The sequence below is a fragment of the Vitis riparia genome, chromosome 15 (genome assembly GCF_004353265.1).
Source record: "Vitis riparia cultivar Riparia Gloire de Montpellier isolate 1030 chromosome 15, EGFV_Vit.rip_1.0, whole genome shotgun sequence".
Taxonomy (NCBI): Eukaryota; Viridiplantae; Streptophyta; class Magnoliopsida; order Vitales; family Vitaceae; genus Vitis; species Vitis riparia.
The window spans coordinates 21,646,426-21,674,227 of record NC_048445.1 but is presented as its reverse complement, the minus strand read 5'-3'; the positions used below and the strand labels follow the sequence as shown (position 1 = coordinate 21,674,227).

The 27,802-nt window shown below is 39.3% G+C and overlaps 2 protein-coding genes across 5 annotated transcripts; one reads left to right on the top strand and one right to left on the bottom strand.

Annotated features, from left to right (window-relative positions):
• Window positions 1-485: 485 nt before the first annotated feature.
• LOC117932145 (photosystem I chlorophyll a/b-binding protein 3-1, chloroplastic) lies at window positions 486-1,768 on the top strand. The gene is made up of 3 exons (XM_034853224.1): window positions 486-735; window positions 847-908; window positions 986-1,768. The coding sequence occupies exons 1-3, from the start codon at window positions 592-594 to the stop codon at window positions 1,602-1,604; spliced, it is 825 nt and encodes a 274-aa protein (XP_034709115.1). The 5' UTR covers window positions 486-591; the 3' UTR covers window positions 1,605-1,768.
• A 581-nt stretch (window positions 1,769-2,349) lies between these two features.
• On the bottom strand, window positions 2,350-26,853 carry LOC117932143 (uncharacterized metal-dependent hydrolase YabD). Of its 4 annotated transcripts, none has more exons than XM_034853222.1 (10): window positions 11,541-11,734; window positions 10,713-10,779; window positions 9,715-9,950; window positions 9,553-9,626; window positions 9,344-9,425; window positions 6,982-7,032; window positions 5,555-5,655; window positions 3,956-4,109; window positions 3,628-3,855; window positions 2,350-2,676 (listed from the first exon to the last, which is right to left on the bottom strand). In XM_034853222.1, exons 3-10 carry the CDS (start codon window positions 9,847-9,849, stop codon window positions 2,557-2,559), a joined length of 945 nt encoding a protein of 314 aa, XP_034709113.1. In that variant the 5' UTR covers window positions 9,850-9,950; window positions 10,713-10,779; window positions 11,541-11,734; the 3' UTR covers window positions 2,350-2,556. The 4 variants fall into 4 exon arrangements, 3 of the variants coding, with proteins under 3 accessions (XP_034709113.1, XP_034709114.1, XP_034709112.1); XR_004654116.1 differs by lacking the exon at window positions 10,713-10,779 and adding an exon at window positions 3,165-3,499 and having other exon boundaries at window positions 2,588-2,676; XM_034853223.1 differs by lacking the exons at window positions 10,713-10,779; window positions 11,541-11,734 and adding an exon at window positions 26,603-26,853.
• Between the last annotated feature and the right edge of the window lie 949 nt (window positions 26,854-27,802).

Below are 27,802 nucleotides of genomic sequence, written 5' to 3'. Positions count from 1 at the left end.
CTCATGAAAAAATCTTAATATAATGATTTATTTGATATTCAGACATAATATAGAGTGGGTATTGCTTAATAGAAAAACGTGTGGGCTAGATTGAGATAAAATGGAAGGATGAATCTTATAATTTATCCTTGTTATCACGTGTGTGTTAAAATGTTGCATTGGGTTATGAAAGGATGGTAGGTGTGTGTGGGACAGTGGGTGTGATGAAAAGCAAATGGGACACAGTCAGATTTTGGGGTGTGAAGAATTGAGCTAAATGTCAAATGTGTGTCTCCCCTTGATAGAATCCGAGATCTTTTGAGGCAAGCAGGGAAGGAGCAGTGGCTGTGAGGCATCCATGTGGCAATGGAGCAGTGTGAGAGGTTCCTTATCCAGCTACTCATGCCAGGTGCGCACTCCTTGTTGGACAATGGGATCCTAATCTAATCTCCAACACTTGGAACACACTCTCATCATCCACCACCACAAGTACTAGTGGCCACTGACTTCTCTTAAGCCCTGTGTTTTGTGTTCTATCCAGGGCTCTTTGGTCTTATTCTTCTTCTTCTTCATCATCGTCCAAACTCAAAACTCAATCAGACACAACAAGAAATGGCTGCTCAGGCCTTGGTTTCATCTTCTCTTACTTCCTCAGTGGAGACTGCCAGACAGATACTTGGGTCAAGGCCTCTGCAATCTCCATCAAGGAAGTCTTCTTCCTTTGTGGTCAGGGCAGCTTCTACTCCACCAGTCAAGGTAACTGACTATCTGACTAACTGACTCACTACTCTTAAATCCCGAATTCCAATTTACTCAACAAACTCTCTAAACTCTGGGTTGGGTTGTGTTGGTGGCGCTCATTTTCAGCAAGGAGCTGACAGGCCCCTCTGGTTTGCATCCAAGCAGAGCCTTACTTACTTGGATGGCAGGTATACATTTTTCCATATAACTGATGGTATACAAAACAAAACTACTTTTACTGATTGGGTGGTTTTTCATGTCACAGTCTTCCAGGTGACTATGGGTTCGATCCACTGGGACTTTCAGACCCTGAAGGCACAGGAGGGTTCATCGAGCCAAGATGGTTAGCCTACGGGGAGGTCATCAACGGGCGGTATGCCATGCTGGGTGCTGTTGGTGCGATTGCGCCTGAGATACTGGGGAAGCTGGGCCTCATCCCACCGGAGACCGCCCTGCCTTGGTTCAAAACCGGGGTATTCCCCCCAGCGGGGACATACAACTACTGGGCAGACCCTTACACACTGTTTGTATTCGAGATGGCACTGATGGGATTTGCAGAGCACAGGAGATTCCAAGACTGGGCCAACCCAGGGTCAATGGGGAAGCAGTACTTCCTCGGGTTTGAAAAATACTTGGGAGGGTCTGGCGACCCAGCCTACCCAGGAGGCCCACTGTTCAACCCTCTCGGGTTTGGTAAAGATGAGAAATCCCTCAAGGATCTGAAGCTCAAAGAGGTTAAGAATGGGAGATTGGCTATGTTGGCCATATTGGGCTACTTTGCACAAGGGCCTGTGACAGGAGTCGGGCCCTTACAAAACCTGCTGGACCATTTGGCAGACCCTGTCAACAACAATATCATAACCAGCCTCAAGTTCCACAACTAGGATACTCATCCTCTTGTTGCTTTGCTTCACGATTCACTCTCTCTGTGTCCTCTCAGCTGTCACCTCTCTCTCTCCCCTCATATTTGTAATGTTATTATGTGAAGACTTGGCCTTAAATTTTAATCAATCAATCAGTAACAAAATCACTGTTTAAAGACTCAAAACATACATTCATGCTACTGCATATTAACACTCACTTACCCTCTGCGCTTTAATCATATCAAAAAACTGTTGGTCAAGGGTATAGCAGAGCAATAAAATAAATCTTGATTATATGCGAGAATCTAAAAATCCACAGAACAACCCACTAGAGAGGAGGCATAAGAAGGTTACACCACCAATAACCAAGATTCATCCGCCCCTTGAAACTTTAATAACAAAATAAATGTACAGGTGATTTTTTTTTCCCCTTCTAGTTGGTCTCTCAGAACATGATTTCAAAGGAAACATTATCACACTCCGTTCTGGGCACAGACCAGGATCTTCCATGGCTCTTAGGAAAACTATAGAATAAGTGATACTACCACAAGACTCGTACCAAAAATTGAGACAAACGGCGACAATTAGCTATAATTCATAACCCAGCGAGATCAGTAAGCTAAAAGGCATCAATAGCAGAATATTGGTAGGCCATATGACCCATGATACACATTCAAATTCCAAACTGCAGATGCTCATACACTCAAATCTCCTGTTTTCTCAAAGAAATTATAGTTACAAAAACCTAAATGAAATTCATACTATGTTGAGAGATGCTCAAATGCTCAAACTGCATTGATGAATATAAATAGTTTGTATTTGGTTTTCAGATCTAGTGGCCTCAACGGGATTTAAGCATTGCACTATTACTGGTTTACAAATATTCATGGAAAAACATTACACATTAAAGCAGAGGTAAAGATTTTTACTCCAAATCTTCATATAGATTTGGTAAAGAAATTAAAAACAAAAACTAAGCTTCAAGGGATATTTTTGAACCCTCAAAAGAGAACAGGCGTACGGCATTCCTGTAACTTATTTCTGCAAGCTCCTCCTTACTCATCTCAAGCAAAGATGCGACATAAAGGAGCACCTGGAATATAGGAAACAACATTAAAAATGTTCAATATAGCATACCAATAACAGCTGTAAGAATGCACAAGGCAGGACCTTATGTTGTTTTCATTATAAGATGATTTTTTTTTTCCAATTTTTTTTGGGTGGGGGGAAATGAAATTTCAGATATGGTGGTTAGAGAGACACAATACGCTTTAATATATAAACTACTAAAAGATGATTGTGTTGTATAATGCCCATACTCCAGCGTTGGCAGAAAGACCCAGATAGGAACTCAGAGGCAAGCAAAATTCAGCTGTTCATGTAAAGGAGAAGATAGCAAAATAAAGCTACGGGAAAGGCCAAGCAAAGAGCTTTAATGAATGAAGATTGCAGTCAAGTGTTCCCCAAACCCATTTAGAGTACCCATAACCAAAACCCACATATTCAACTAGAACAAAACAAAACATGAACAGACAGAAAAAAAATAGAAAATAGAAAAATGTTATGGTTAGAGCCACTAACATAGCAGTATACTCTGATGCTGTTGTAACCCTCTGTAAGTTTGTAGAAGGGATTAGTGGTCATTGGAATCCTAGGTTGATTAGAAGATTTCAATACCGGGAGTTGTGAATGTTAGATTCTTTTCTGGCACATATTCAAGATGGGATGGCCACAGTAGGTTGGGAGGGTATTTTGTTCGGAAATTATGATGGTGGCTTCTTTGTCTAGCAAATCGAAATATTTCTATTCCTTAGAAAATGGTATGAGGGTCTCTTGTTCCTTTAGAAATAGTTGAATTTCAATCTAAACTTGTCACAAGTAAAACATGAAAGCAAGGGACTCGATCAGCATTGTGTCTGCAAAAGATGAAATATTCCATGCTTTACTAAATATGGTTGAATAATTGATTCCAGAACAGGTAATAAAATAAAGTAAAATATAGAAGGAAAAAGTGAAAGAAAAAGGGTGACAACTAGAGACATACACTATGAATGTTAGCCGGATGATTAAGTGTTTCTTGTGGCAGTACTGATTTATTTCTCGCAGCAGGATTATCAGAAAGATTGCCTGAACTTGAAGCTGGGTTTATGTCCTTGGTCTGAAGCTCTTTAGAAGCATAAGAGTCTCTTTCAACCCAAAACAGAGAATCCAAATCTGATTTTGGTAGAGCATCAGGTGCATCTGACTCCAATAAAATCCTTTCCACAGGTATCTATAAAATGAATTCAAGTGCATATAATGGATTTACATTTGAAAATAGAAACATTTTACATTTTAACATTACCACATAACAATGGCATTGATGAACTAACCGTCCTTAACATTTTCTTTGCCTTCTGTTCTTTCATGGACATAAGATACCCAGAAAATGAGAAGTAAGCACCAAGTTTGGCAAATTCAGGAACCATTTCAGCGGATCCTAGGTAAGAATGAAGAATCACACCAGCAGGAAAAGGTCCAACATGTCTGAGGAAATATGTACTTATAATAAGTAAGCATGTATAACATACAATTATGCAACCACAACATAATAATAAATGAAATAACTGGGGTACACCTTTTCATGGTCACAACCTACAGTTAACAAATTACAAAAATATGGGGTGGGGTCCAGATGTAAAACCCAGAAATATACAGCTAAAAAATTCATGAGGTTGGGACCTACACATTAAGTTTGTGCTTCAAAAGGATTTTGACATGAACTACGTCGCAACTGAAAGATTATGCCAAATATTGGTGCATCAACGATTTGAAAAAGAGTTTCTAAAAAGTGGGGTGAAGGTAGTGGGCAACATTGAGAATAACAGAACATGTCAATCATGATAGTGGTGACAAAGAGGAGAATAATGGTTCTAGTTGTGGACTTAATGGCAATGGTGGTGGAACTGGTGATGAAAATGGTGATGTTAATCATCAACAGGTAACATTACGTTCATATTTCCAAAGGTACGAAGTATCCACATCAAACATGATGTGTGTGGCTATGGAACCTGAAACACCCAGAGAGATGCACTCAAACAAGACACCCAACCTGAATTCCATGTAGCATAGATTGCACGGTGGCCCAGGAGGGAGAAGAAGGATGTACATTGTTAGTGGTAGCAATAATGGTGATGGCGGCGATGGCAACAATGGCCTTGTTATGGAGGTGGAAATTATGGCAACAGTTGCAATAGTGGAGTTCATCAGGGATGATTTTTGTTTGATTGCCATTTTAGATGTTTTACATCTAAACACTTCTTGCCTTTCAGTATGGCTGGTACATAGTTCCACAAAGAAACAAAAATCCCCTTCTTACACTTAAGATTTTCGCTCCAAAAGAAATATTTTAAATTCCCTAAATCTTTTATTATTAACTGCCAGCCACTGCATGAAGTAGTTGATTAAACATCTCACCTCTAAAAGATTTGTGCATTAACATGATATATTTACAAAAGAAGGTGAACAAATGCAATATTCATTAAGGTTCACTATAGTGTTTTTAATAAGAAAAAACACTTTTGTTGTATTGAATAAAAGAAAGATGAACATTGTAGCCTTTTTTTTGTAATGAACATTAATATTTAGTCAGGTTCATTCTAGCATTTTTACACCACACACTTATGCATTGTCCATGCAGTTTATTTTCAACTCTATTTCAGTGTTTCTCATACATTCATAGAAGATTTCTATGTTTGCTACTGTTTCCATCGTGCTTCTATATTAATATTGATATTACCCACTGATGTCAGCATATTTTCTAAACTTCTATGTTCCAGCCACAATAAAGTTCTCTGTTTCCCTTGATTGAATCGTAAAGCGCCTGTAATTATCAATTTCTGTCATGAAATCTAATTCAACTATCTTTCTAAGAATTTTCATGTTAGTACAATAACTATTAAGTGAAATACAAATAACGTTTAGACCCATACTGCATTATCTGAAGAAGATCACCAAAAGCACGAACGCAATGGACAGAAACTGGTCTTTTCAACTCTTTGGCAAGTTCAAGCTGTTGCTGGAAAACTTCAACCTGGAACAGAAAATTAAACAAATAAAACTGTTTCACAAAACATCTTCAAGGAAAACATCTCTTTAGCATTCTATTATCAGAAGCAAGTAGGAGAGTAGGAGAAAGGATTGGATGCCATTTTAGTGGTGAGAACCTTTCTTTTTTGCCAAAGAAAGGCATTTTACAGGGTAATCAGAATTTCCCTCATCAGGTTGGAAAAGGATGAAATATCAGGTTTGTGAGATTTTCGATAGGGAAGGGTTGTGGTACTCTTCCTTTTTGTTAGGGAGTTAAGTATCTGCAAATTCCATTATATAACTTTTTTGCCTAGTTGAATTCCCAGTTCAATTACTGATTTTTTACAGCACATTAACAAGCAAATTTAAGCATGGTAAGTGAACCAGAGATGCTAGCAATACGTGACTTAGTTATGCTCCATTAGTGATAACAGACCCTAGCTAAGAGCACAAAACTCAGATTAAAGAGTAGCAGGTTTCATTTATAAATCATGCCCAGAAAGTAACCATCATAGCAGGAATGCATAAGCATAGTCTCTGCCACAACTTTAAAACAGAGGGAAGAAATAACCATCATAATTTAAACGATCCTGGGAGCGATACAGGGTAATGATTTTATGGGATATTCTTTTTTTTTATTATTGGTTTCTTTATAGGATTGCCTTAGTTGAAGCAGATCATTAATATTTACTATTCTATTAACCACTAACCCAGCAAAGGCCCAAATATTTGGGAGAGTTTTGATTTCCAGGAAAAATTATTGTATTATGATTTATTAAGCTTAGTTGTAGCCTCATTAGTAAGAATATTTAATCCTTTAGAAATCAATATATGAATAAATGATGAAATTTTGTCTATCGTCAACTAATATTTCCAAACACCTCCTTTTGATTTATGTACGAATGAGTAATAGAATCTTGCTCAGGTCCACATTTGAGATAATCAAATTCAAGAGATCCTTTAACAGTTGCCTTTTAAGGAGTCTTTCAACACACAGTCAAACGACCAAAGAAAAATATCAACTAGCAAGCAAACAAGAAATGTTGGAAAAGCTAAATGTAACAATTTTCACGCAATTGACTAGAGGTGCACCAAATGGAACTATTGTTAACACCAAATGCAGTTATGCATACTACAATAAAATTTCTCAACAATCTAGAAATCAGGGTGCATAAAATTACAAATAGATAAGACAGAATAATTTGAGCTTCAAATGCATTACACATGGAAATGTTCACATAGCTCGAAGTGGTTTCAAGTGTCAAGATCATGAAGAAAAATAACATAAAAACTCATACCACCAACAAAAGGTTGGGAAAGTTAGTGAAACCTGATTCACAAAATCGATTTCCCTTCCACGTGAGCCCTTGTCCAGACCAATCTGAAAAAATTCATATGTAAGTTTTACATTAGACTTCACTTTAATCATGCAATATGTCCATACTTATGTTATAAATGTTAGTTGTTAAGAGTGTAGCCGTTTAATAAACAAGGGTCATAATTGTAACTTCTCTTTTCTCTTCATGTGTGTGCATGAGTGTGTGTGTGTGTGTGTGTGTGTGAGAGAGAGAGAGAGAAGGAAGCTCTATGTGTGTGTGTTTGTGTGGAATTTGTATGCTTGCTTAAAAATAATAATAATAATAATAATAATAAAACCAAAACCAAACAAGATCTTTTTTGAACATGGGGGTACACCTTCCTATTGTAGAAATTTTTTTGGCCCACAGATCACTGCTATGTGGTCAGGTTTTCCTTGAGAGGCTTTTATTTTGGGGTTGGAAAGCATTTGCAAGTTTTCTCCTCAATTTCCTCATCTTTCTGCTTTTTGGCACTGCTGATTAGGAACTGCTACTTTTTCTTTTTCATAGTGTGAACCTACTTATAACTTGTTTAGACTACTTAATTGTAAAAAGAATTAGTTATCATCCTTCAGATTGAGGTTTGGTAGCCCTCATGCAGTCAAAGTGCTTGGATGTCTCTTGTTCAGTCATAAATTTGTGACTTTGGGTGAGAGTAATTCCTTTTCTGAATTGTAATTCCTGATACAAGGGGAAATATGTCTAGTAGTAGTATTCAAGCATTTTACATCCATCAATTGGAATTCAAATGTGGTTAAAATTGGTTTGGAGTGTGAGAATGTTCAGCTGACATCCGTAAAACTAAGGGTGACTGAATATTTAATATGAAGTAAATCAGAATGATTGCCTTATGGAGAGAGGGACCTTGGCTATGTTAAGAAGAAGAACAAGTAAAAGAATTAACTAAATTGATAGCGTCAAACCATCAAGGCAGAAGGATCTGCTCCTTTGTATGAGAGATGGGAGTTTGATATAGATCCATGCGATGGATACTTTGGTACATGCAACCAGAGAAAAGCAATGCCTTTATGTTTCCAAGGACTAATAAGGAAGTACAGCATGTTATTACTGAGCTTTGTTCCTAAGCAAGAACTATTGCTTGATTGTTAGTGTGAACAAATGGATTAATTGTTATCAGTCTACTTCTCCAGCCTGTGTTTGTTAGAAGAGATTGATCTACCTTAAGTATCCATATATCTTTGATTTATAATGAAGATATATAAATTATTGGAAGATTCTTGAATAAGAGGGTTTCCCTTAAAGAAATTTATGCATGATTTTGAATCCTAAATAAGAACAAGCCAGCAGATAAACCATTAGGAAAGGTCCCTTCTTCTAAGATTCAAGGGGCTTATGTTTATATCTAACAAAAGGGGAGAAAAGTAAGGTGGTAAGTAATTCATAGCTACTCATGGACATTGGATAAACTCATATGATGGGAACATTACAATTAACCTAATGGCTAACCATGCAAAGGGAAACAGTTGAATTTACCACCAAAGCTTCAATTCGCATTTACATCCATATCTACATGGGTGTTCCTTCTGGGGAATAATCACTCATAGCAACTCTATTCAACCACCAATTTTAAGTCCAACTCATAAGTCTGCTCCAGAGGTCATGTTGTCTATGGAAGAGAATGATTCAAACAGTAGCAAATATAGCTGCAATAGGCCCTTTCTATTAGCCATCCACACAAATGACATAATGCAGCCCATTGCTCCTAGTCCTTCTGTCCCTTTATCCTCTACCTCAAGTCACAAGCATCCCATCACATGACAGATTTATGAAGTATCCTCTCTCTTTTCCACATTTTGTTTGTTCCAACAAGGATAAAAGTACAGTTTCTAATAGTTCTTTATCACCTATTTCTAGTAAGAGTATTTTGATCAATTTTTTATAATAAGAGATGCTAATGATTCTCCCAACTTATACCTAAAATATGTATACTTTATGTTCCTAATTCCTCTACAACCTTGCTTTATAGTTGTAATATCATAAAGCATTGTGTCACAATGTCACTTTTTTCCTTGTCTTGTTGTGTGATCTAAGATCTGAAAACAAGAGATGAATATGAACATGAAGATCATAGAATCTAAATCTTGGATGCACCACCAAACTCTTGCACTCAGGCTAATTTTCAAAGTAGGACCACTAGTTTAAATATTGATTTATGACTAACAAAGAGGTGACATGGATGGATCAGCCAGGTAAAGATTTTGAAAGGAAAGGTTCACATTCGAATCTTTTGCATCAATCTCTCCTTTATGATAAAAGGCATACAAGTTGGGTAATTCAAAAATAATAAGAATCAGACAAGGAAGAAAAAAAAACCTCTCCAACAGTAGCAGCAGGAGTAGCATGAAAGAAATCCTTCAAAGTATTGAACCAGAAGGGAGTCCTCTCTGCAACATACCTGCAAATACAACCATAACAGAAGCATCACATTGCCACCCTCCTCAGACTAAGTGACTCACTCTACTAATAAGTACCTACTTATTAGTAGTCTATCTGAAAATGATTACAAGAAGAATTGATTTTACCAAGGATGAAGCCCAAAGCATGGAACTACACATTGATAGGTGTCACTCATTTGTTTCACCAAATGCCAATCATTCTGCGACAACAACAACAAAACTTGTCAACTAACTATCTGTATCTGTCAGATGAAGAATTTTAATGATGATATTCAACTGATATACTACCTCGGATACTCCATTAACAGCAAAATGTCTTATGCCAGAATTAAGGGCTGTTTCAATCAGTTGTGGTGCCATGTTCAAGATTCTTGGATCTTGGAGGTGACAATGAGAATCAAAGAGCTTCATGGTGTCGCACATGTTTCTTCCCTTATTAATTAAGTTCTCCACCTTTTATAGGTTACCCTGTGAAAATTTGCAACTCCATGTAGAATTCTTCTTCATATTCCAAGGATATCACCCTGTCAAGCCCATTAATTTAACTTACTAGCATCACTGCTCCATCAAAGTCATTTTAACAACAGATAATGGTAAGAAAAGCAAGTGCCCTTCCAAAATAATACATCTAGAAAAAATCTTGGATACATTGATACCTGCCTATAAGAACCAAAATAGCTAGGTAAAAACCACATTTTGGTCCGTCAGTTTTGTGGGCAGGCCCACAACTTTCTTCAATTGAGAAATTCACATGCTCAATGCAGTTCTTATCAAAATCAGTGAAACAAAACCACATTCCTTGAATATTATTATTATTATTATTATTATTATTATTTTATATAGGGAAATTAAGATAAATGTATTAGAATAAGAGTCTAACAAAAAAAGAGATACAACTCATGTACACATGAAGAATACAAGAAGCACACAAGCGGTTTTATCATCAATATAAACACGTATGCACCGAAAGCAGGTTAGTGTATCATTATTTAATCATGTCATGGAAAATTGTTAATCACTATCATGCAGGCATGATATAAGAATTATTTGAATTCATCATTTTAATTTGTATTTGATAATAATAACAGTGGTAATAATATTTAAAACCACACCCATAATCATAACTTAAATATTGAGCAAATAGTTTCACGAAAAACAGGCACCCTGATCATAACACATCCTCAAAAAACTAATTGTCCATCTACAGTGAGCCTGCCATGCATTGATACCATCATCCAACATCTTGGTGGCTAACAACATTTTCATAGTGAGAAAATCCAAAATACCTCCAAGGGTCATCTGTGTTTTCCACCTTCCTCTGGAGTCTCTATGATGCCCAACAATGAGTAGCATCTATTACAGTAAAATGTCATCTTGTTATTCTCTTGGGAAAAATTATCAAGACTCTGACTTAGGCCAATAGGGTATTTCTTTGTCATTTTTTATTGCATATGAAGAGAGATAGGAGCTTAATTGACCACAATTGTCACTAATTCTGAAAGTAGTCACCAATTCTCAAGCTTTAAAGAAGGTTTTTCATTCACAAAAAAAAAAAAAAAAAAAAAAAAAGGCCCAAGCCTTTTCATTTGATCAAAATCATATTTGCATTATCTAAGGTCACTAATTCCTATTAAATAGAAAATAAATTTTATTTCTGGCACAGAACCAGACCAGCCATAAAGGCACATAAACACATGTGCATTCGAGGAATGAAGGAGTTAAACAATTCATAACAATTTCAAGGAAGTTCCTTAAGTGCCAGAAAGACAAGCATGCATTCATCCTCAGTAATAATGAGTAGTGGAGGTTACCCACTAAAATGTCAAGTTACAGAAGTCGAATAGCATAGCTATTACAGTAAATCCCAATTGCTGATTTTTCGACTAACGGTATGGAAACAGGAAATTATACATGTGTGCGGATTCAAATAAAAATAAGGTAGAACAGAACAGAATTCTGATGACTCTATGAAACGGTATTAATCTCCATGACAAGGCAAGACTCAAGGACTGTGAAACCCAGATAGATATGAGTACAAATTGCAGCAATACATTTTGAGAAATAGAAATCTGAACCCTGAAATCAAGAAAGTTGAAAAACGCAACTGGGTTTACCTCGGATGGAGCTTAATTTCTATGAATCATCCATGTTTTGGGTGGTGAAGAAGGGGAGGATGGTGGCTGGATCAGAAGTTGGGATTTTTTAATAGACCTGGAGACGTTTGAGCTTTAATTCCCTGCGAGTGTGGACATCACGGCTGATGACACAACACATGGAAGGTAGGGACGCGTGGCTCTGGCGTGTTCTGGGAATGACGCGTTGATAAATTCTGAGGATTTTGGCCAGTCGCCCACTTTTTCTCAAGGGAGAATTGCGCTTTGAGGGAAAATTGATCAAAAATACATATATCATCTCTAATTGATTTAAAGGATATAAAATAGTGATAAACTAAAATACCTATTGAACTTTAGGAAAATTGTGTTTTGGGCCTAAGTGGGTCCAAAAATTAAGATTTAGTCCATGTAAATTCCATAATTGATGGGAAAGATATAAAATATGAAAAAATCAATATACCCTTCAAATTTCCAACTCAAATGCTTTTAAATTAATGGGTTTCATACTTGTTAAATAAAAAATGTCATGTCACTAGTCTTTAAAATTTGAAATAAAGGCCAATCACCACCCCCTACCCCTTTCTCTCCCTCAACTCCAACGTCTTCGAATTTGTTCCTTCAGCAACTGAGGATTGTAAACAACTCAAAAATGGAGAAGATCTCCTAAAAAATGGCATGTCATCTGTCTTAAAAATCTGATTTTAGAATCTGCTTGCTGGGTTAATTGTCCAGAGAGAACAAATGGGTATGGTCGACGGAGAGAGATAGTGAGCTTGGGGAAGAAGATTCTCCGATGATGATGCAATTCCTCCAGAATAGCTATTCTTCGGATCAAACGTATCTTGAAAGCAGAGAAGATGGTTGTCACGATTGTGAGGTTGGTCCACCACACAAAACGGAGAAAATGAAGAACTTCGATGAAGATCTAAAGCGGCTACAAGTGTGGTCATGATGATAGCAGTGACCCAACAACATCCTATGAAGATGAAAATATGTTAAATAGGGTGTATGGCCTTTTGGAGTAGATATATGAGGTAAGTATATTTTATGGAATTCCAACCTAGGTTTATGGAGGATTGAGTGTGTTTTTATTAGATTTAGGGATGAATTGTGACATTCATATTTTTGAAAATTATTCTACTACGATCCAAAGCACAACCCCATTAATTGTGTGATTGAAACTCCTTTATGTTTGAGTTGAAAATTAATAATATTATGACTAGTAGTTGGGGAAAAAAATAATACTTCAGTTTTTCCTTATTTTATGAACCAAAACATTACAAACATGATTAACCTATGTATGAGCAGATATTCAGTAGTAGTGTGGAATTTCTTCCTTGATACAAGACATTTACACTAAGTGTACAAGGTAAATGTGCTAATTGTACAAGTATGTACAAAGGTACCTATATTAAAGAATTTCAAATCCATTTAAAATCATTTCCATTTTGTAAGGATGAGGGACATTCATCAGACACATTTCTTGATCACGCACTCATCCCATTCAATTTTATTACTTCATACATGTTCATTGGATGACTTCCCGCACTAATGATGAATAGGAACCTATATTGGGTTTCATTTCCCTTTTTTCCCTTAGGCATCACACTGGAACATGGTTAGCCCAGCCATATGCATGTGTTTAGTTGTAGCTATGTCAAATGTTTGCCACTGTACAAGGCATTTACAATAAGTGTACAAGATAAATGTGCTTATTGTACAAGGGTGTACAAGGGTACCTATGTTGAAGGATTTCAAATCCTTTTGAAAAACCGGCTTGCTCATTTCCCTTTTTCTAAGGATACATTCTTCATTTCTCTTTGTATACATTCATTGGATGAGCTACTGTAGTAATGCTAAATATGTACCTAAATTGGGTTTCATTTTCCTCCTATTCGCTCAGCCATGACATTGGAATGTGGTTAACCCACCTATATGCACTTATTTAGTTGTAGCTATGTCGAATTTCTACCACCATACAAGACATTTACACTAAGTGTACAAGGCAAATATACTAATTGTACAAGAGTGTACAAGGGTGACTATCTTAAGGGATTTGAAATGATTTTCAAAAACTTACTCATTTACTATTTCCAATCATGGGGGACATTCCTCACACACATTGCTTGACCACACACCCATTGCATGCATTTTATTTGATGTCCACCATGTTCATTCATTCTATTAGCTCCTCCACTAATCATGAATATGAACCAAAATTAGGGTCAAATTTTTCCTCATTTTTCTTGATCCGTGAGAATGGAAACATTGTTTACCCACTCTTAAGCACTTGTTTAGTTGTACCTATGTGGAATTTCTGCAACTGTACAAGGCATTTACACTAAGTGTACAAGGCAAATGTGCTAACTGTACAAGGGTGTACACGTCTACCTATCTTGAAGGTTTTCAAATACTTTTGAAGAACTCGCACACTCATTTCCAATGAAAAATTAACCTTTTGTCCATATAAGTTGCATAATTGAGAGAGAGGATATAAAATATCAATAAACAAATATACCCTTCAAATTTCCATACTAAATGTTTGTAAATTTTGGGTTTCATATGTGGTCAATTGAAGTCGCCATGTTAGATATCTTTAAAATGTGTATGTGGCTATGACCTAGGTCTATTGTTCAATATAATAAATTCAGAGAGAGGATTTGAGTATGGTTCATAGAGTGAAATGGTAAAGTTTAGGGAAGAAAATTGTGTGAAGATCATGCAATGTCTTGACAATTCCTTCAGGTCAAACGGATTTGAAAAGCAAGAATTCCCTTGAAGATCTAAAGCCACTGCAACACTAGTAGGGGTTTTCGGGTTAGTACAATTTGTGGAATTGGAACCCAGTTTTGTGGAGGATTGAGAGTGTTTTTATTAGTTTTAGGGATGAATTGTCACATCCATCTTTGTTAAAAATTCTTTATGTTTAAGACCCCATTAATTGTATGATTGAAACTCCTTTATGTTTGAGTAGGACAATAATAATAGGGAAAATTGTTTGTGAATATTAAATGTTTTGCATGTAGGAAGTCAGTAGAAAGGTTTTTCATGTGCATCATTCACTGATTTGTTTGTATGATTATTGTGTAAGACTCATGGACTAGTAGTTGTTTTTTTTAATAATATGATGACTAGTAGTTGGAGAACAAATTTAGACTTCAGTTTTCCCCTATTCAATTAACTAAGACATCACAAATATGGTTAACCCATGTATGAGCAGACGTTCAGGTGTTGCTATGTCCAATTTATGGCATTGTACAAGCTATTTACACTAAGTGTATAAGTGAAATATGGTAACTGTACAAGGGTGTACAAGGGTATCGATGTTGAAGGATTTCAAATCTTTTTTAATTAAAAATTGGCTTGCTCATTTTTTTTTCAAGATTTTTTTTTCTTTCCTTTCTCGTTATCTCTGTTTTTCTTTAAAAAATTTCCCCAATTTTTCCCTCAAACCTCTCTTTTTTCCTTCTTCCTATTTTTCTTCAGGTCACCCAAATCCTCAGAGATTCTTAGGAATTTTTTCCCCACGTTTCTCTTAGTTTCCCTTCTGTAGTGTCTTTTCTTAGGATTCTTTTTTTCTCCCCCCTCTTTCTTAGTTCCCCTTCAAAAACCTCTCGAACTTTCTTTCTCAGCATCTGCACCACACCATTTTCCTCTTCCTTTAGCTCTGGAAATCCACCCCTTCAGCTTTGGAACCCCCAACACATTTAGTTCTCCTTTTCCCAAGGTGGGTAGCTGCCCCTAGTAACTTTAACATGCCTTACTCACCAAGAATCCACATGGATTCAACGTGGGTTACAATCTCTCCACAAAATGGCCAAAATCGGACCTAAAACTATTCCCCAAACCTATCTGGAGCACACGGGCTCAAACCATTCAGAAACAGGGCATCAAAAGAGCCAAAAACAGTGTCATTTACTAGTAGCCCCGACGAACCAGTCAACCGGTTGGCAACTAGTCGACCGCCTCAAAAAAACTTGACAAACCCGTTGATCAACCGGTTGAGAAAAATTCTAAAATTTTTATACAATATTCCTTGAAGAATAAGGAATCTAAAAAAATGGTGTGCAATTCTGAGTTTGAATGAAGGAGATATGATCAAAACAAGCCCAAGTGCTCCGTATTCAAACCTGCTCCTATGAACTCCAACTGAACTGAAGTTTTAGGGAGACCTCACTTCCCTTCTTTAGCATGATGTGAACAACTAGGGAATTGGCCATGACAACACTCCAAAATGAACTACACACTCGCACTACATTGGATCGCAGATGAACCTACACAAGGCTTGAACATCGATCAAGCCTAAAAAGGGGTCATGGCGGTGCCATATGGAAAAAAAATGGGTGCATGTGACACCCTTAAGATAAATGCAAGTGTCAAAGGACAAAATTGAGGGTCTACACCTTTAAAAAAATAGAGGTTCTAAACTGTCTTTTTAACCTTTGTGGATCTTCCTGTACTTGCCTTGTTCCATAATCATACTATTCTATATAACACTAGCAGCTATCGGTATCATTCCAATCATGCATGGTGTCGTCATCAGAACATTGCTCATCCGAAATGGTACCAACGAATTCATTGAGGTCTTTAAGAAACACATCTTTATTCAAGGTTTGTCACAGTGCTGAAGTTTTTACAAGTGGGGTCCAGTATCAGCTTCATTATGGTTATCCAATCTAGAGAATATAAAAAACATATAGCTTCTAGTATATTCCTTTCCTTTTCCATCAATCTCACTTCTCCATTAATCTCACCCGTGTCTCCAAATCATATACTTGAGTACTTGCAGGTTGAAGATTTGTTGAGTAGCCTAGTGTAGTAGCTTCGAATTGCCTAGTTTGACTTACCAGCTCCATACAGATCCTTTAAAGAAGTTAATTCTCCAATGTTCTTAGGAATTGGCCCATTGAACGTGTTCCCATGAAGCCATAGTGTGGTAAGAGATAACTGTGGGGACCTTCTCCCACGTATTTGCCCACATGTGCCTCTACACATCTTTCCACATGGCAGAACCCTAGCTGGACCACGTGTCACTCCTTTCATCACTGATCGGACAACCTTCAAAGCACTCAGAAACATTATATCCGGACCATTTGGGCCACTGCTCAGACCACATCTTCTTGACAGCCCCAAATCCTCTCTGATATGCAAGACAATGGCTATTTAACACCGGAATGACTGATGGGACTCTTCCCATCCTTACTTCTACATCAGTAGACTAGCACGTCTAATACCATACCTTCAACAGGATTGAAGGGACGACAAGTTGTGTCATGACATGCTGCTTGACACAACCGCTAGCCACCTTACAATTGTGATGATTGCCTTGTCACTACTGCGTAATCATCACTATAGCATTAAGTCAAGGGCCAGCTCAGCACTACTGTGCTTTTCCCCCATTGAGCCCTATAAAAACCCCATTGAAGTAGAATTCAGGGGGAGGCAACATTGTGAGTTCTCTTATCTACTCTCTCTTAAAGGGTTCTTACTCACTTAAGTGTTTGACATAAGCTTCGGAGGGTATGTCCAGATAACCCGTCCGGGCATCTTTCGTGCAGGAAAGAGGAGAGCATCAGACTTTAGTAGCTGGACACAAGTCTTCACTCTCCCAACCTAGAGAGGAACCCATCCTCAGTTGATCCGGTATCAACATTGGCGTTGTATCTGGGAATGAAATAAAGATGTCAACACCCTCAAGAAGCCAATCATCAACCATGGTAGCGAGGGCTACTTCGACTGGAGTGAAAGTATGGAGAGACGCCAGTGAAAAAGTGAGCGTCAAGTGCTAGCCTTACTCCATGAGGCAAAGAGACTCAAGGAAGAGAACGAGGTGTTGTGTATGTAGGTGTCTTCATCAGGCCCTCCTTGTAGCCGACAACCTAAAAGTCAGCGAACGAACTCCAAGCAAAATGAGGAGGTATCGTATCTTGGGAACGCAAAGTTTCCCTCTAAGAAACAAGGAATGCAGCCTGAAGAAAGATCCTCATCAGCCTACCATGCGCCTCTAGATGAAAGCTCCGATTCCACTCGTGTCTCGACAAAAAGAAGACATGATAAAAGGTCACAGTTGTTAGATGCAATGCATGCCAGGCTAGGGCCTCAGGTGCCTAGTATGAGGGGAAAACCACATGTAGTAATGCTCTAGGAGGCATATCTTGGTCTCTCTACTGTACTAGCCATGACAAGCTGGCTCCCCCATCCGCTAACACAACAACTAGCGGGGGATCTGACCAACCAAGGTCCCCCGGCTCTGTTGGCAGGCTGCTGGATGACATGCTCTCCACGCCTTTCATCCCTTACATCATCAACTACAAGCCCCCAAGAGGGTTCATGGTCCTGAAGTTCTCCACGTACGATGGAACCAACGATCCATTTGACCATATCACACATTATAGGCAACTCATGACCCTTGACATAAGGAATGACGCACTATTGTGCAAGGTCTTTCCAGCTAGCCTCCACGGCCAGATTCTTTCATGGTTCCACCGCCTCTCGATGAATTCTGTGAATAATTTTTAGGATATATCGGAGGCGTTTGTGGGATAATATTTGTGCTCAACATGGCATAAGCAAAACATCAATACCCTGCAAAACATAAAAATGCAAGAAAATGAATCACTGAGGGAATTTGTGAAGTGGTTCAGGTAGATAGTACTCTAAGTGGAATCTTACAACATGGATGTCGTCCTACAAATCTTTAAAAGGAGTATCTGCCTGAGTACACCCTTCTTTGAATCTATCGCCAAGAAGTCTCCAACAACTATGGATGATTTGTTCAAGCAAGCAAACAAATACTCCATGCTTGAGGAGTATTTTATTATGACTTAATTTAATTTTTGATGATCAAATACAGGGGAATTCAAAAATAGAGGAAAACAAAGCATTTCGCAGGAAAAAAAGTCAAATGTGAAAATTTCGCACCAACCAAATCCAAATGCGAAAATTTTGCACCAGCCAAATCTAAATGCGAAAATTTCGCACCAGCCAAGTCCAAATGGGAAAATTTCGCAGCACCAAATTCACTTGAGAAAATTTTCGCAAGGGCTGCCAGCAATTTCGCAACCCATTTTTGCCTTGCGAAATGCGAACAGTCACTTATGCAAAATTCCAACAGTCAAGAGGGAAACTAAAGGTCACTTAAAATTCCTATTTAAAGACCTCCAAAGCTTCTGTTTATTTTGCACGACCCATCCTCTGTTGTGAGAAGCTTATCGCCACCTTGCGAAGCAATTTCCTCGCCATTCCACGCCCCGCGACTACCAAGAAGAAGAAGACACCTCTATCTCTTGCCTATTTCAGCCATGGCGCGCATCAAAGGGGGCCATACAAACCCGTCCACATCTCGCGAGGCTCGGCCAAGTGCCTCCGCCCCTCAGGATTCATCTCAGGCTTCTTAGGCCCCGACTGTTCCATCTTCTGAGGGTGGGGTGCCCTCTAACCCTCCTCAACGCCGATACTCAACACAGAGACCGCCAACTTCTCTACCCTCAAAGTCATCAGTACACCGAATTTCGCCAAAGAGAGCCAGGACCTCAGGCCCCAGAGAGATATCTAGGCATGTGCAGCCTGATTCTCAAGGCATAGAGGATTCTCAGCATTCTTCCGGCATTGCTCCGGAAGCCATCATCAAGAGACTTATGGTTACTGCACCGCCCATTGAGGGCAATTCAGATTGTAGAGCTAGGTCATTTCATTCTGAGCTCTACTTCGACATTGAGGCTATGCGACAGCAGCCGAACCTTAGGGATTCATTTGAACTGCTCCAAAGGTACCATCTTGAGCGCCTGATGACTCCCAAGGAGTTTTTCTACCCCAGAGTGGCAATGGATTTCTATCAGTCCATGACTACTCAGGGCGCCCAAAGTCCCACAGCCATTCGTTTCAGCATAGACAGGCGCCAGGGTATCTTAGAGGCTAGGCACATTGCTGAGGCTCTCCATATTCCATTTCAGTCAGAGGATCCAGCACATTTCAGACAGTGGTCCCCTATATCTCAGCAAGACATAGTCCGCATTCTATCGAGAGGGACCTCTGGAGATTCATACCTTCTACGTAAGGAGCTTCCATCTAGGATGCTCCTGGTAGATGTATTGTTACGGTCCAACATTTTTCCTCTTCAGCATTCAGTGCAGAGGCGAGGACCCATCTTGGACGCGTTATTCAGGATATCTGAGGGCTTCTATTTTGGGCCACATCACCTGATTATGGCCGCTCTCCTATACTTTAAGGAGAAAGTTTACAGGAAGAAGCTACAGCGAGCCGACACTATCCCATTACTATTTCCGAGGCTACTTTGCCATATATTGGAGCATATGGGCTATCCTACTGAGCCCCATCTTGAGCGCCGCCACCATTGTCAAGAGCATTTCACTCTCGACCAATGGACACAACTGGCAGGTAAGAATCTAACGGAATCAGCACCTCAAGCAGCCTCACCCAGGCCAACATCTCCAATGCCAACACAGATAGAGCAGGCACAGCAGGACGAGCATCCCACAGAGTTTTATCCACCCACCCCTGCTACACCATCCATGCCTCAGGCCACCTCTACTGATCCTCCTGCTACATCTCCTATTCCACCAATTGCACCTCCTACATCGAAGGCCCCTATGACCATAACTGCCACGGAGTTTTGTGCCATGATACAGTTGTTCAAGACACTAACCGCTACGCACAATGATTTATTCCGGAAGATGAGAGACAAACGTGCTCAGTAGGACCAACATATTGCTATCCTTTGTTAGATGTAGCAGCATCTGACACTACCTCAAACTGACATTCCGGGACCATCAAAGCTGATGTCCCGTCCCAGGCCACTCACGAGGCAGCCACAAAACCATCATCTCCACCAGAAAACCCTGTTCCTTGATCATTTCTTTATTTTGTATTTACTTAGTATATTAGTAAACATTATTACTTGTGTTGATATTTTATATTCTGGGATTGGATGTCTTACATGATCATTTCATTGTACTTTCTCAAAGTAATATATACATATCATTTTGGTTTATACTTGGCATTTTCTTTTCTATCTCCCTTACTCATTAATCTTTTGTTTTTTTTTAATCATGTGGTTTCTCCTACACGACTCAGACTCCATGTCACTCAGGAGGTACCACTTCCTCCCTTTATTTACGTTCTTGCCACATTGAGGGCAATTTGACCTTGGTTGGGGGGAGAGTAAAGGAAGGAAGTTGTTAATAATGCTAAGTTATTTTGTTAATTTAGTACTTTTTGCTTAATTTTAAAATTTTTCTTAATTTTAAAAGTTTTTACTCTACTTTCCATGGTTATTAAGGAAAAATTCTCAAAATGAAATGGGAGAAATTGAATTCTTACTTTTTTATTTAAATATTAGAGTTTGTATTATGCTTACTAAAGTTGATGAATTATTGAAACTCCTATTGAATTCAACCTTATTTCTTCCACTTTAATCTTACCACACACTATACACATTAGGTTCTGATTATAAGATGAAAAACTATCTCACCTCCTGAACTTAGGAAAATGTAGACTTGGTACCTTTGACCTCATTTTAATAGTGTTGAGACACCTAATAAAAGGCCAGTGAGCTTTTGAAAAAAAAAAAAAAGAATAAAGTGTTATACTTGCTTTGAAACCCGAGCAAGGTCTGAGGAATATATAGTGAAAATCTTTAAAGCCCGATGCCTTGAGCCTTTATTGGTTGGGAGTCACCGACCTCAATGCTCATTACAAGGGTAAAAAGGTGGAGTTTAACATTGTAACGACCCGCACCCAACCATGTAGATATTGTCCGCTTTGGGCCCAAGGGGACAATATCTACACAGTTGGGAGTAGGCCGTTACAAATGGTATCAGAGCCGATCCCCGACCTCGGTGTGGGGGTTTGTTGGCCTCGTAAGGGATGTTTGTCTGTTTGACCCCGCAATCCCATGGGTCACAACGAGGACGTTGTGTCCGCATGAGGGGGTGTTTGTGATGTCCCACATCGGATAGGGGAAAATGTTCCTGGCGCTATATATGTAGAGACTCCTCTTAACCAAGTAGACGCGTTTTAAAGCCGTGAGGGCCCCCTTGGGCCCAAAGCGGACAATATCTACATGGTTGGGTGCGGGTCGTTACAAATGGTATCAGAGCCGATCCCCGACCCCGGTGTGGGGGTTTGTTTGGCTCCGTAAGGGTGTTTGTCTTTTTGGCCCCGCAATCCCATGGGACACAACGAAGACGTTGTGTCTGCATGGGGGGTATTTGTGATGTCCCACATCGGATAGGGGAGCACGTTCCTAGCGCTATATATGTAGAGACTCTTCTTAACCAAGTAGATGCGTTTTAAAGCCATGAGGGCCCCCTTGGGCTCAAAGCGAACAATATCTACATGGTTGGATGCGGGTCGTTTCAAATGGTATCAGAGCCGATCCCCGACCCCGGTGTGGGGGTTTGTTCGGCTCCATAAGGGGTGTTTATCTGTTTGGCCCCGCAATCCCATGGGACACAATGAGGACGTTGTGTCTGCATGGGGGGTATTTGTGATGTCCCACATCGAATAGGGGAGTAAGTTTCTGGCGCTATATATGTAGAGACTCCTCTTAACCAAGTAGACGCGTTTTAAAGCCGTGAGAGCCCCATTGGGCCCAAAGCGGACAATATCTACATGGTTGGGTGTGGGTCGTTACAAATGGTATCAGAGTCGATCCCCGACCCCGGTGTGGGGGTTTGTTTGGCTCCGTAAGGGTGTTTGTCTGTTTGGCCCCGCAATCCCATGGGACACAACGAAGACGTTGTGTCTGCATGGGGGGGTATTTGTGATGTCCCACATCGGCTAGGGGAACAAGTTCCTGGCGCTATATATGTAGAGGCTCCTCTTAATCAAGTAGACGCGTTTTAAAGCCATGAGGGTCCATTTGGGCCTAAAGCGGACAATATCTACACAGTTGGGAGTAGGCCGTTACAAATGGTATCAGAGCCAATCCCCGACCTCGGTGTGGGGGTTTGTTGGCCTCGTAAGGGGTGTTTGTTTGTTTGGCCCCGCAATCCCATGGGTCACAACGAGGACGTTGTGTCCGCATGAGGGGGTGTTTGTGATGTCCCACATAAGATAGGGGAAAATGTTCCTGGCGCTATATATGTAGAGACTCCTCTTAACCAAGTAGACGCGCTTTAAAGCCGTGAGGGCCCCATTGGGATACCATTTGTAACGGCCTACTCCCAACTGTGTAGATATTGTCCGCTTTAGGCCCAAATGGACCCTCATGGCTTTAAAACGCGTCTACTTGATTAAGAGGAGCCTCTACATATATAGCGCCAGGAACTTGTTCCCCTAGCCGATGTGGGACATCACAAATACCCCCCCATGCAGACACAACGTCTTCGTTGTGTCCCATGAGATTGTGGGACCAAACAGACAAACACCCTTACGGAGCCAAACAAACCCCCACACCGGGGTCGGGGATCAGCTCTGATACCATTTGTAACGACCCACACCCAACCATGTAGATATGTCCGCTTTGGGCCCAAGGGGGCCCTCACGGCTTTAAAACGCGTCTACTTGGTTAAGAGGAGTCTCTACATATATAGCGCCAGGAACATTTTCCCCTATCTTATGTGGGACATCACAAACACCCCCTCATGCGGACACAACGTCCTCGTTGTGACCCATGGGATTGCGGGGCCAAACAAACAAACACCCCTTACGAGGCCAACAAACCCCCACACCGAGGTCGGGGATTGGCTCTGATACCATTTGTAACGGCCTACTCCCAACTGTGTAGATATTGTCCGCTTTGGGCCCAAGGGGGCCCTCACAGCTTTAAAACGCGTCTACTTGGTTAAGAGGAGCCTCTACATATATAGCGCCAAGAACATTCTCCCCTATCCGATGTGGGACATCACAAACACCCCCCCCCCCCCCCCCCCATGCAGACACAACGTCCTTGTTGTGTCCCACGGGATTGCAGGGTCAAACAAACCAACACCCCTTACGGAGCCAAGCAAACCCCCACACCGGGGTCGGGGATCAGCTCTGATACCATTTGTAATGACTCGCACCCAACCATGTAGATATTGTCCGCTTTGGGCCCAAGGGGACAATATCTACATGGTTGGGTGCAGGTCGTTACAAACATATTGTAGGTGCTTGGGTATTCAATTCCAATCTCAAAAGTTTAGGGCATAATCCAAGGAGTTAGTGGTCAAAAGATCCTTAAAGCTTGATGCCCTAAACCTTTATTGGTTGGGAGTCATCAATGGATCCCCGTTACATGGACACTTTAGAAAACAATACCTTAAGCATTGCATGCCTACAAGAAAAAAATTGTGAAATAAAATAGGTGCGTTCTTAGCCTATTGGAAGTCGTCAGTTTGCTAAAGTCTGAGAAAGAACTAGGTTGGGGGGGGGGGGGGGGGGGGGGGGAGAGAGAGAGAGAGAGAGAGAGAGAGAGAGATTAGTTCAGAGTACTATATTCGGAAACTAATAAGCTTAAAACATAGATCTTTGTGGAAGAGTAATGATTGAGCCTAGGAGAGTGGAAATCCTCTCATTGCTTAAATTTGTATAATGCCTACTCTGTATGAATTATGATCAGGTAAGATTTTTTATATCCTCTTATTAAAGGATGAGTTTTGCTTCTTTAATGTTCCATGTGAGAGTATGCTTTACAATCATGCCACTTATGATTTTTTGGAGTGATCAACATGATTTTGTAAATTATTTTACTGTTTTTATTTTTGTTTTTCTCTCCTTCATTGCTAAGGGACTAGCAATATGTCAGTTGGGGAGAGTGATTACTACTCAAAAAGTGCTCTTTTATAGCTTCTTATAAACTCTTTTAAACACTTTTGAGTAGTATTTATTACCTTTTAACTCAATTGGCACATTAAGGACCCTTACAAGTGTTGCTAATCAGTTTTTGGCAAGTTTGGATGTTTTTGATAGCTTTTTTATCATTAAAACAAGCCAAGAATGAGGGAGAACTTGGTATAATCCATGACAAAGCAAGATTGAAGCTAAATTACATGAAGAATCCAAGTTTTGGAGAGCTTCAAAGCCTTTTCCAAATCAATCAAGTGTGCAAGGAAGAGAATCAGAGAAAGAATCTAACACTGAAGAATTTCGCAACCACTTGCGAAATTTTCGCAAGACAGAAGGAAATTTCGCAGCCACTTTTTAACACTTGCAAAATTTTCGCATCTCCTTTTCCTCTTGCGAAATTTTCGCAGCTCCATATCTCAATTGCGAAATCTTCATGTAATCTTCAGATATTTTTGCACCGACTCCGTTAGATTTTTACCTCAAGATATTTTGTATAATTATCTATTCTCTCCTTGTAATCAACTGAAGATCTTTTTAGATATTTAGGATATCTAATTGAGGGGTTGAAAATATCTCTCTATATATATCTTAAGATATCTCTTTGTAATATCATCTCAGAATCTCGGAAGACATTCTTGGAGATCACTTGTACATTTTTTAGTAAGAAATATACAGAGCTTTGCTCTGCCTTACCTACTCACTTGATTGTATTTTTCTTTCTAGCCAAACAACCTCTGAGGATGTTTTCTCAAAGGATGAGTGGTTAGACTTTTTGTTTATTGGACGGAAGGAAGCTAGGTAAAGGACCCGAATACAAAAGTGGAAGTTTTCCTTGTTTCGGTTTTTAATGAAGAGGAAGTTGTGACTCGGTAATGGTTTTTATATTTTTAGTTAACTTAAAATCCCTTATAATCGCCTGGGCCAACACTTGGTAAACTTTTCAGACTCAATCCATAGAAATCCATTAGTTATCTCTTGCAAGCCTCTGGGAGGTGGTTTAAAGGTAGGATTACTTAGAATAGCCAACACTTGGTAAGCTTTTAGACTCCCTGGAGACATCCATTAGTTAGCTCTTGCGAGCTTTTGAAGGGTAATCCAAGGTTAAGGATCACCTTGAATAGAAAATGCTAGGTGAGAGGTACGAGTCATTGCAAGATGCATCAGTGAGAGGGATTTAGCGTTGAAACCATTAATGGGAAGCAGCTGTAACACACCAGTTGGGAGGATAACTATAGGTTAAATCCCCAATGCGAGGAAAAGATCCGGAATCTTTCCTTTTGTATAAGGAGCCTAAACCTAGTGACCTGAAAATCCAAGAAACCTTTTCTTTGTAATTAAAATCAATTACTATTTTTGGTTAGCTTAAAACCAACCTTTTTCAACCAAAGATTATGTTTTCTTTTAAAGCTAACTTGTAAAAGAAAAAGCACCAATCCAATTCTTTAAATTAATATCAGGTGTGAAATGAAAACCCATCTCTGTGGACGATCCTAGAACCACTATGCTATGCTAGCTATGCTACCCTAGTATATGGTGAATTAGGTTTATAAATTTTGTTGATAACTCCCGTCTGAGGACTGAATCAAAGGTACACCAATTGGGGACGAATCACACGTACCAGTGGAGCTAAATGATGTTGAATCTCAAAGACCATGGTGCATTACCAATGCCTTTTGCAGCTGAATCTATTAAACCAACCCGACACTAATGACCATCATTTTCTTCACCTTCTAAATCCATCTCCATTGCAGTGGTTCACATGGTTTTACAAGCACCCTGAAATTTCCAACTGTATGCAAAGTGGCTCGCATAAGGCTCTCTTAGAAGCCCCCCAAACAAGATGGTCATCCCCAATGAGATACTCAACACCCCCAAGCACGCAAAAACATAATCAGAGAAGAGAGTAAAAATAGAAACAAAGCATACAAAAACAAGAAAAAAAAACGGTTAAACCTAGCTCCATTTCGTAAGTGTCAATGGGCTTGATATAGGTGGAATCAAAAGGAAGCAAGAGCATGATCTTTAACAATCAAAGTAAGTGATGGATTCATATTCAAGTTATTCGTGAGCAGAGATATGCACAAGTTATTCATAAACATAGCTAAAAGAGTCAGACTAGAACCACACAAAAATGCATAAAAATCGGTCTTAGATTTTACAAATATGCACAATATCTAAAGTCCACATTCAAGCATCAAGATGAACCCAAAATTAGCTGGAAGCGGGAGAGAATATTCTAAAATGGGAAAATGTAAAATATGTTGTAATCATACTCGGGCAAGAAAAAGAACGACGAGCTACTTCTCTACTTCTTCTCTTTTGCTACTCTCTTTCTCTTCTTGTCTTTGTTGTTCCAAACGCCCCCCTTTTTCTCTCTGACTCTCTCTAGAATGGCCTTCACTGAAGCTGAAATCCCCTCTCTACCAATTCACTCTCTCTATTTCACACATTTTCTCAGTTCTCACTCAAACCCTTGAATCTCAAAAAACTCCTCTACCATACTCAACTCATCTCCCCCTCTTTCTTTCCTCTCAAGCTACCAATAGCCTACAGAATATCCTTTCTATGTGTCGCCCTACCATTTGCCTACCTTCTCTCTCCCTAACCAACCCAAAAAGAGAAAAAACCACCTTTTGCATAATATTCCTCCAACTGTTGGTCTCTTATTCCCCTTTATAAAGAATACCTCTACCCTTCTGTCCAAAAGAGGGGTCTACATATATTTATTATTTTGTAAGTAAGAAAAAAATATATATTAGCTAAGGTATTTAAAAAATATTTATTATATATTCTATAAAAAAAAATTGATGATGTCTAATTTACAAGTTAGAACAAACAAAGAATCTTAATATTTTATGAGGTGTTTAATATATATGAGAAATAATGTAAGTTTGAAATAAATAATAATATTTATTATATATTATGTAAGTTTTCAAGGTATTTAAAAAAATATTTATTATATATTATGTAAGTTTAAAAAAAAAAAGAATAATATTTGATGAGGTATTTAAAAGTTATTTACATCAAAATGTATTTGGCAATAATAATTTTTAATCATTTATTTCTCATGTTCAATTTGTTAGAAAAAAAAAAATGATTGGGAAATCATTCAACTTGGCCTCATTAATAAATAGGTGAGAGAAGGTGAAAGAGTGGGAAAACAAATGAGAAAAATGTATGGCTTTTCTATTTAATAGCCAAAGGTATTGTAGACCCCTTTTATGGTGGGGGTCCGGGAGGAGAGTTTTCCCTCTTCGGAGGGCATTTTCTCTTTTAAACAAAGGGGGGACCAGCTGCAGGTGGCAGAGGAGAGGGATGGCCATAATTTCAGAGGGGCCATGCCTGCTGATGGAAGCCACATGAGAGTGGGTGAGAGAGATGGGAGGGTTTTTGATGCCAGGAGCAAGCTGAGAAAGGCAAGGAACCGAGACCAAGGAGGGACCCGAGGTACGTTCTCTGTTAACCCTGTATTT

Bases quoted from the DNA above. Each gene is read 5' to 3' on its own strand.
- LOC117932145 (XM_034853224.1), top strand. From the start codon at position 592: ATGGCTGCTCAGGCCTTGGTTTCATCTTCTCTTACTTCCTCAGTGGAG. The intron at 736-846 runs GTAACTGACTAT...GCTCATTTTCAG, and splicing joins CTTCTACTCCACCAGTCAAG to CAAGGAGCTGACAGGCCCCT. The intron at 909-985 runs GTATACATTTTT...TTCATGTCACAG, and splicing joins CTTACTTACTTGGATGGCAG to TCTTCCAGGTGACTATGGGT.
- LOC117932143 (XM_034853223.1), bottom strand. From the start codon at position 9,849: ATGTGCGACACCATGAAGCTCTTTGATTCTCATTGTCACCTCCAAGAT. The intron at 7,033-9,343 runs GTTTTTTTTTCT...GAATTTTTTCAG, and splicing joins CTGCTGCTACTGTTGGAGAG to ATTGGTCTGGACAAGGGCTC. The intron at 5,656-6,981 runs GTTTCACTAACT...TTTCTGTTCCAG, and splicing joins AAATCGATTTTGTGAATCAG to GTTGAAGTTTTCCAGCAACA.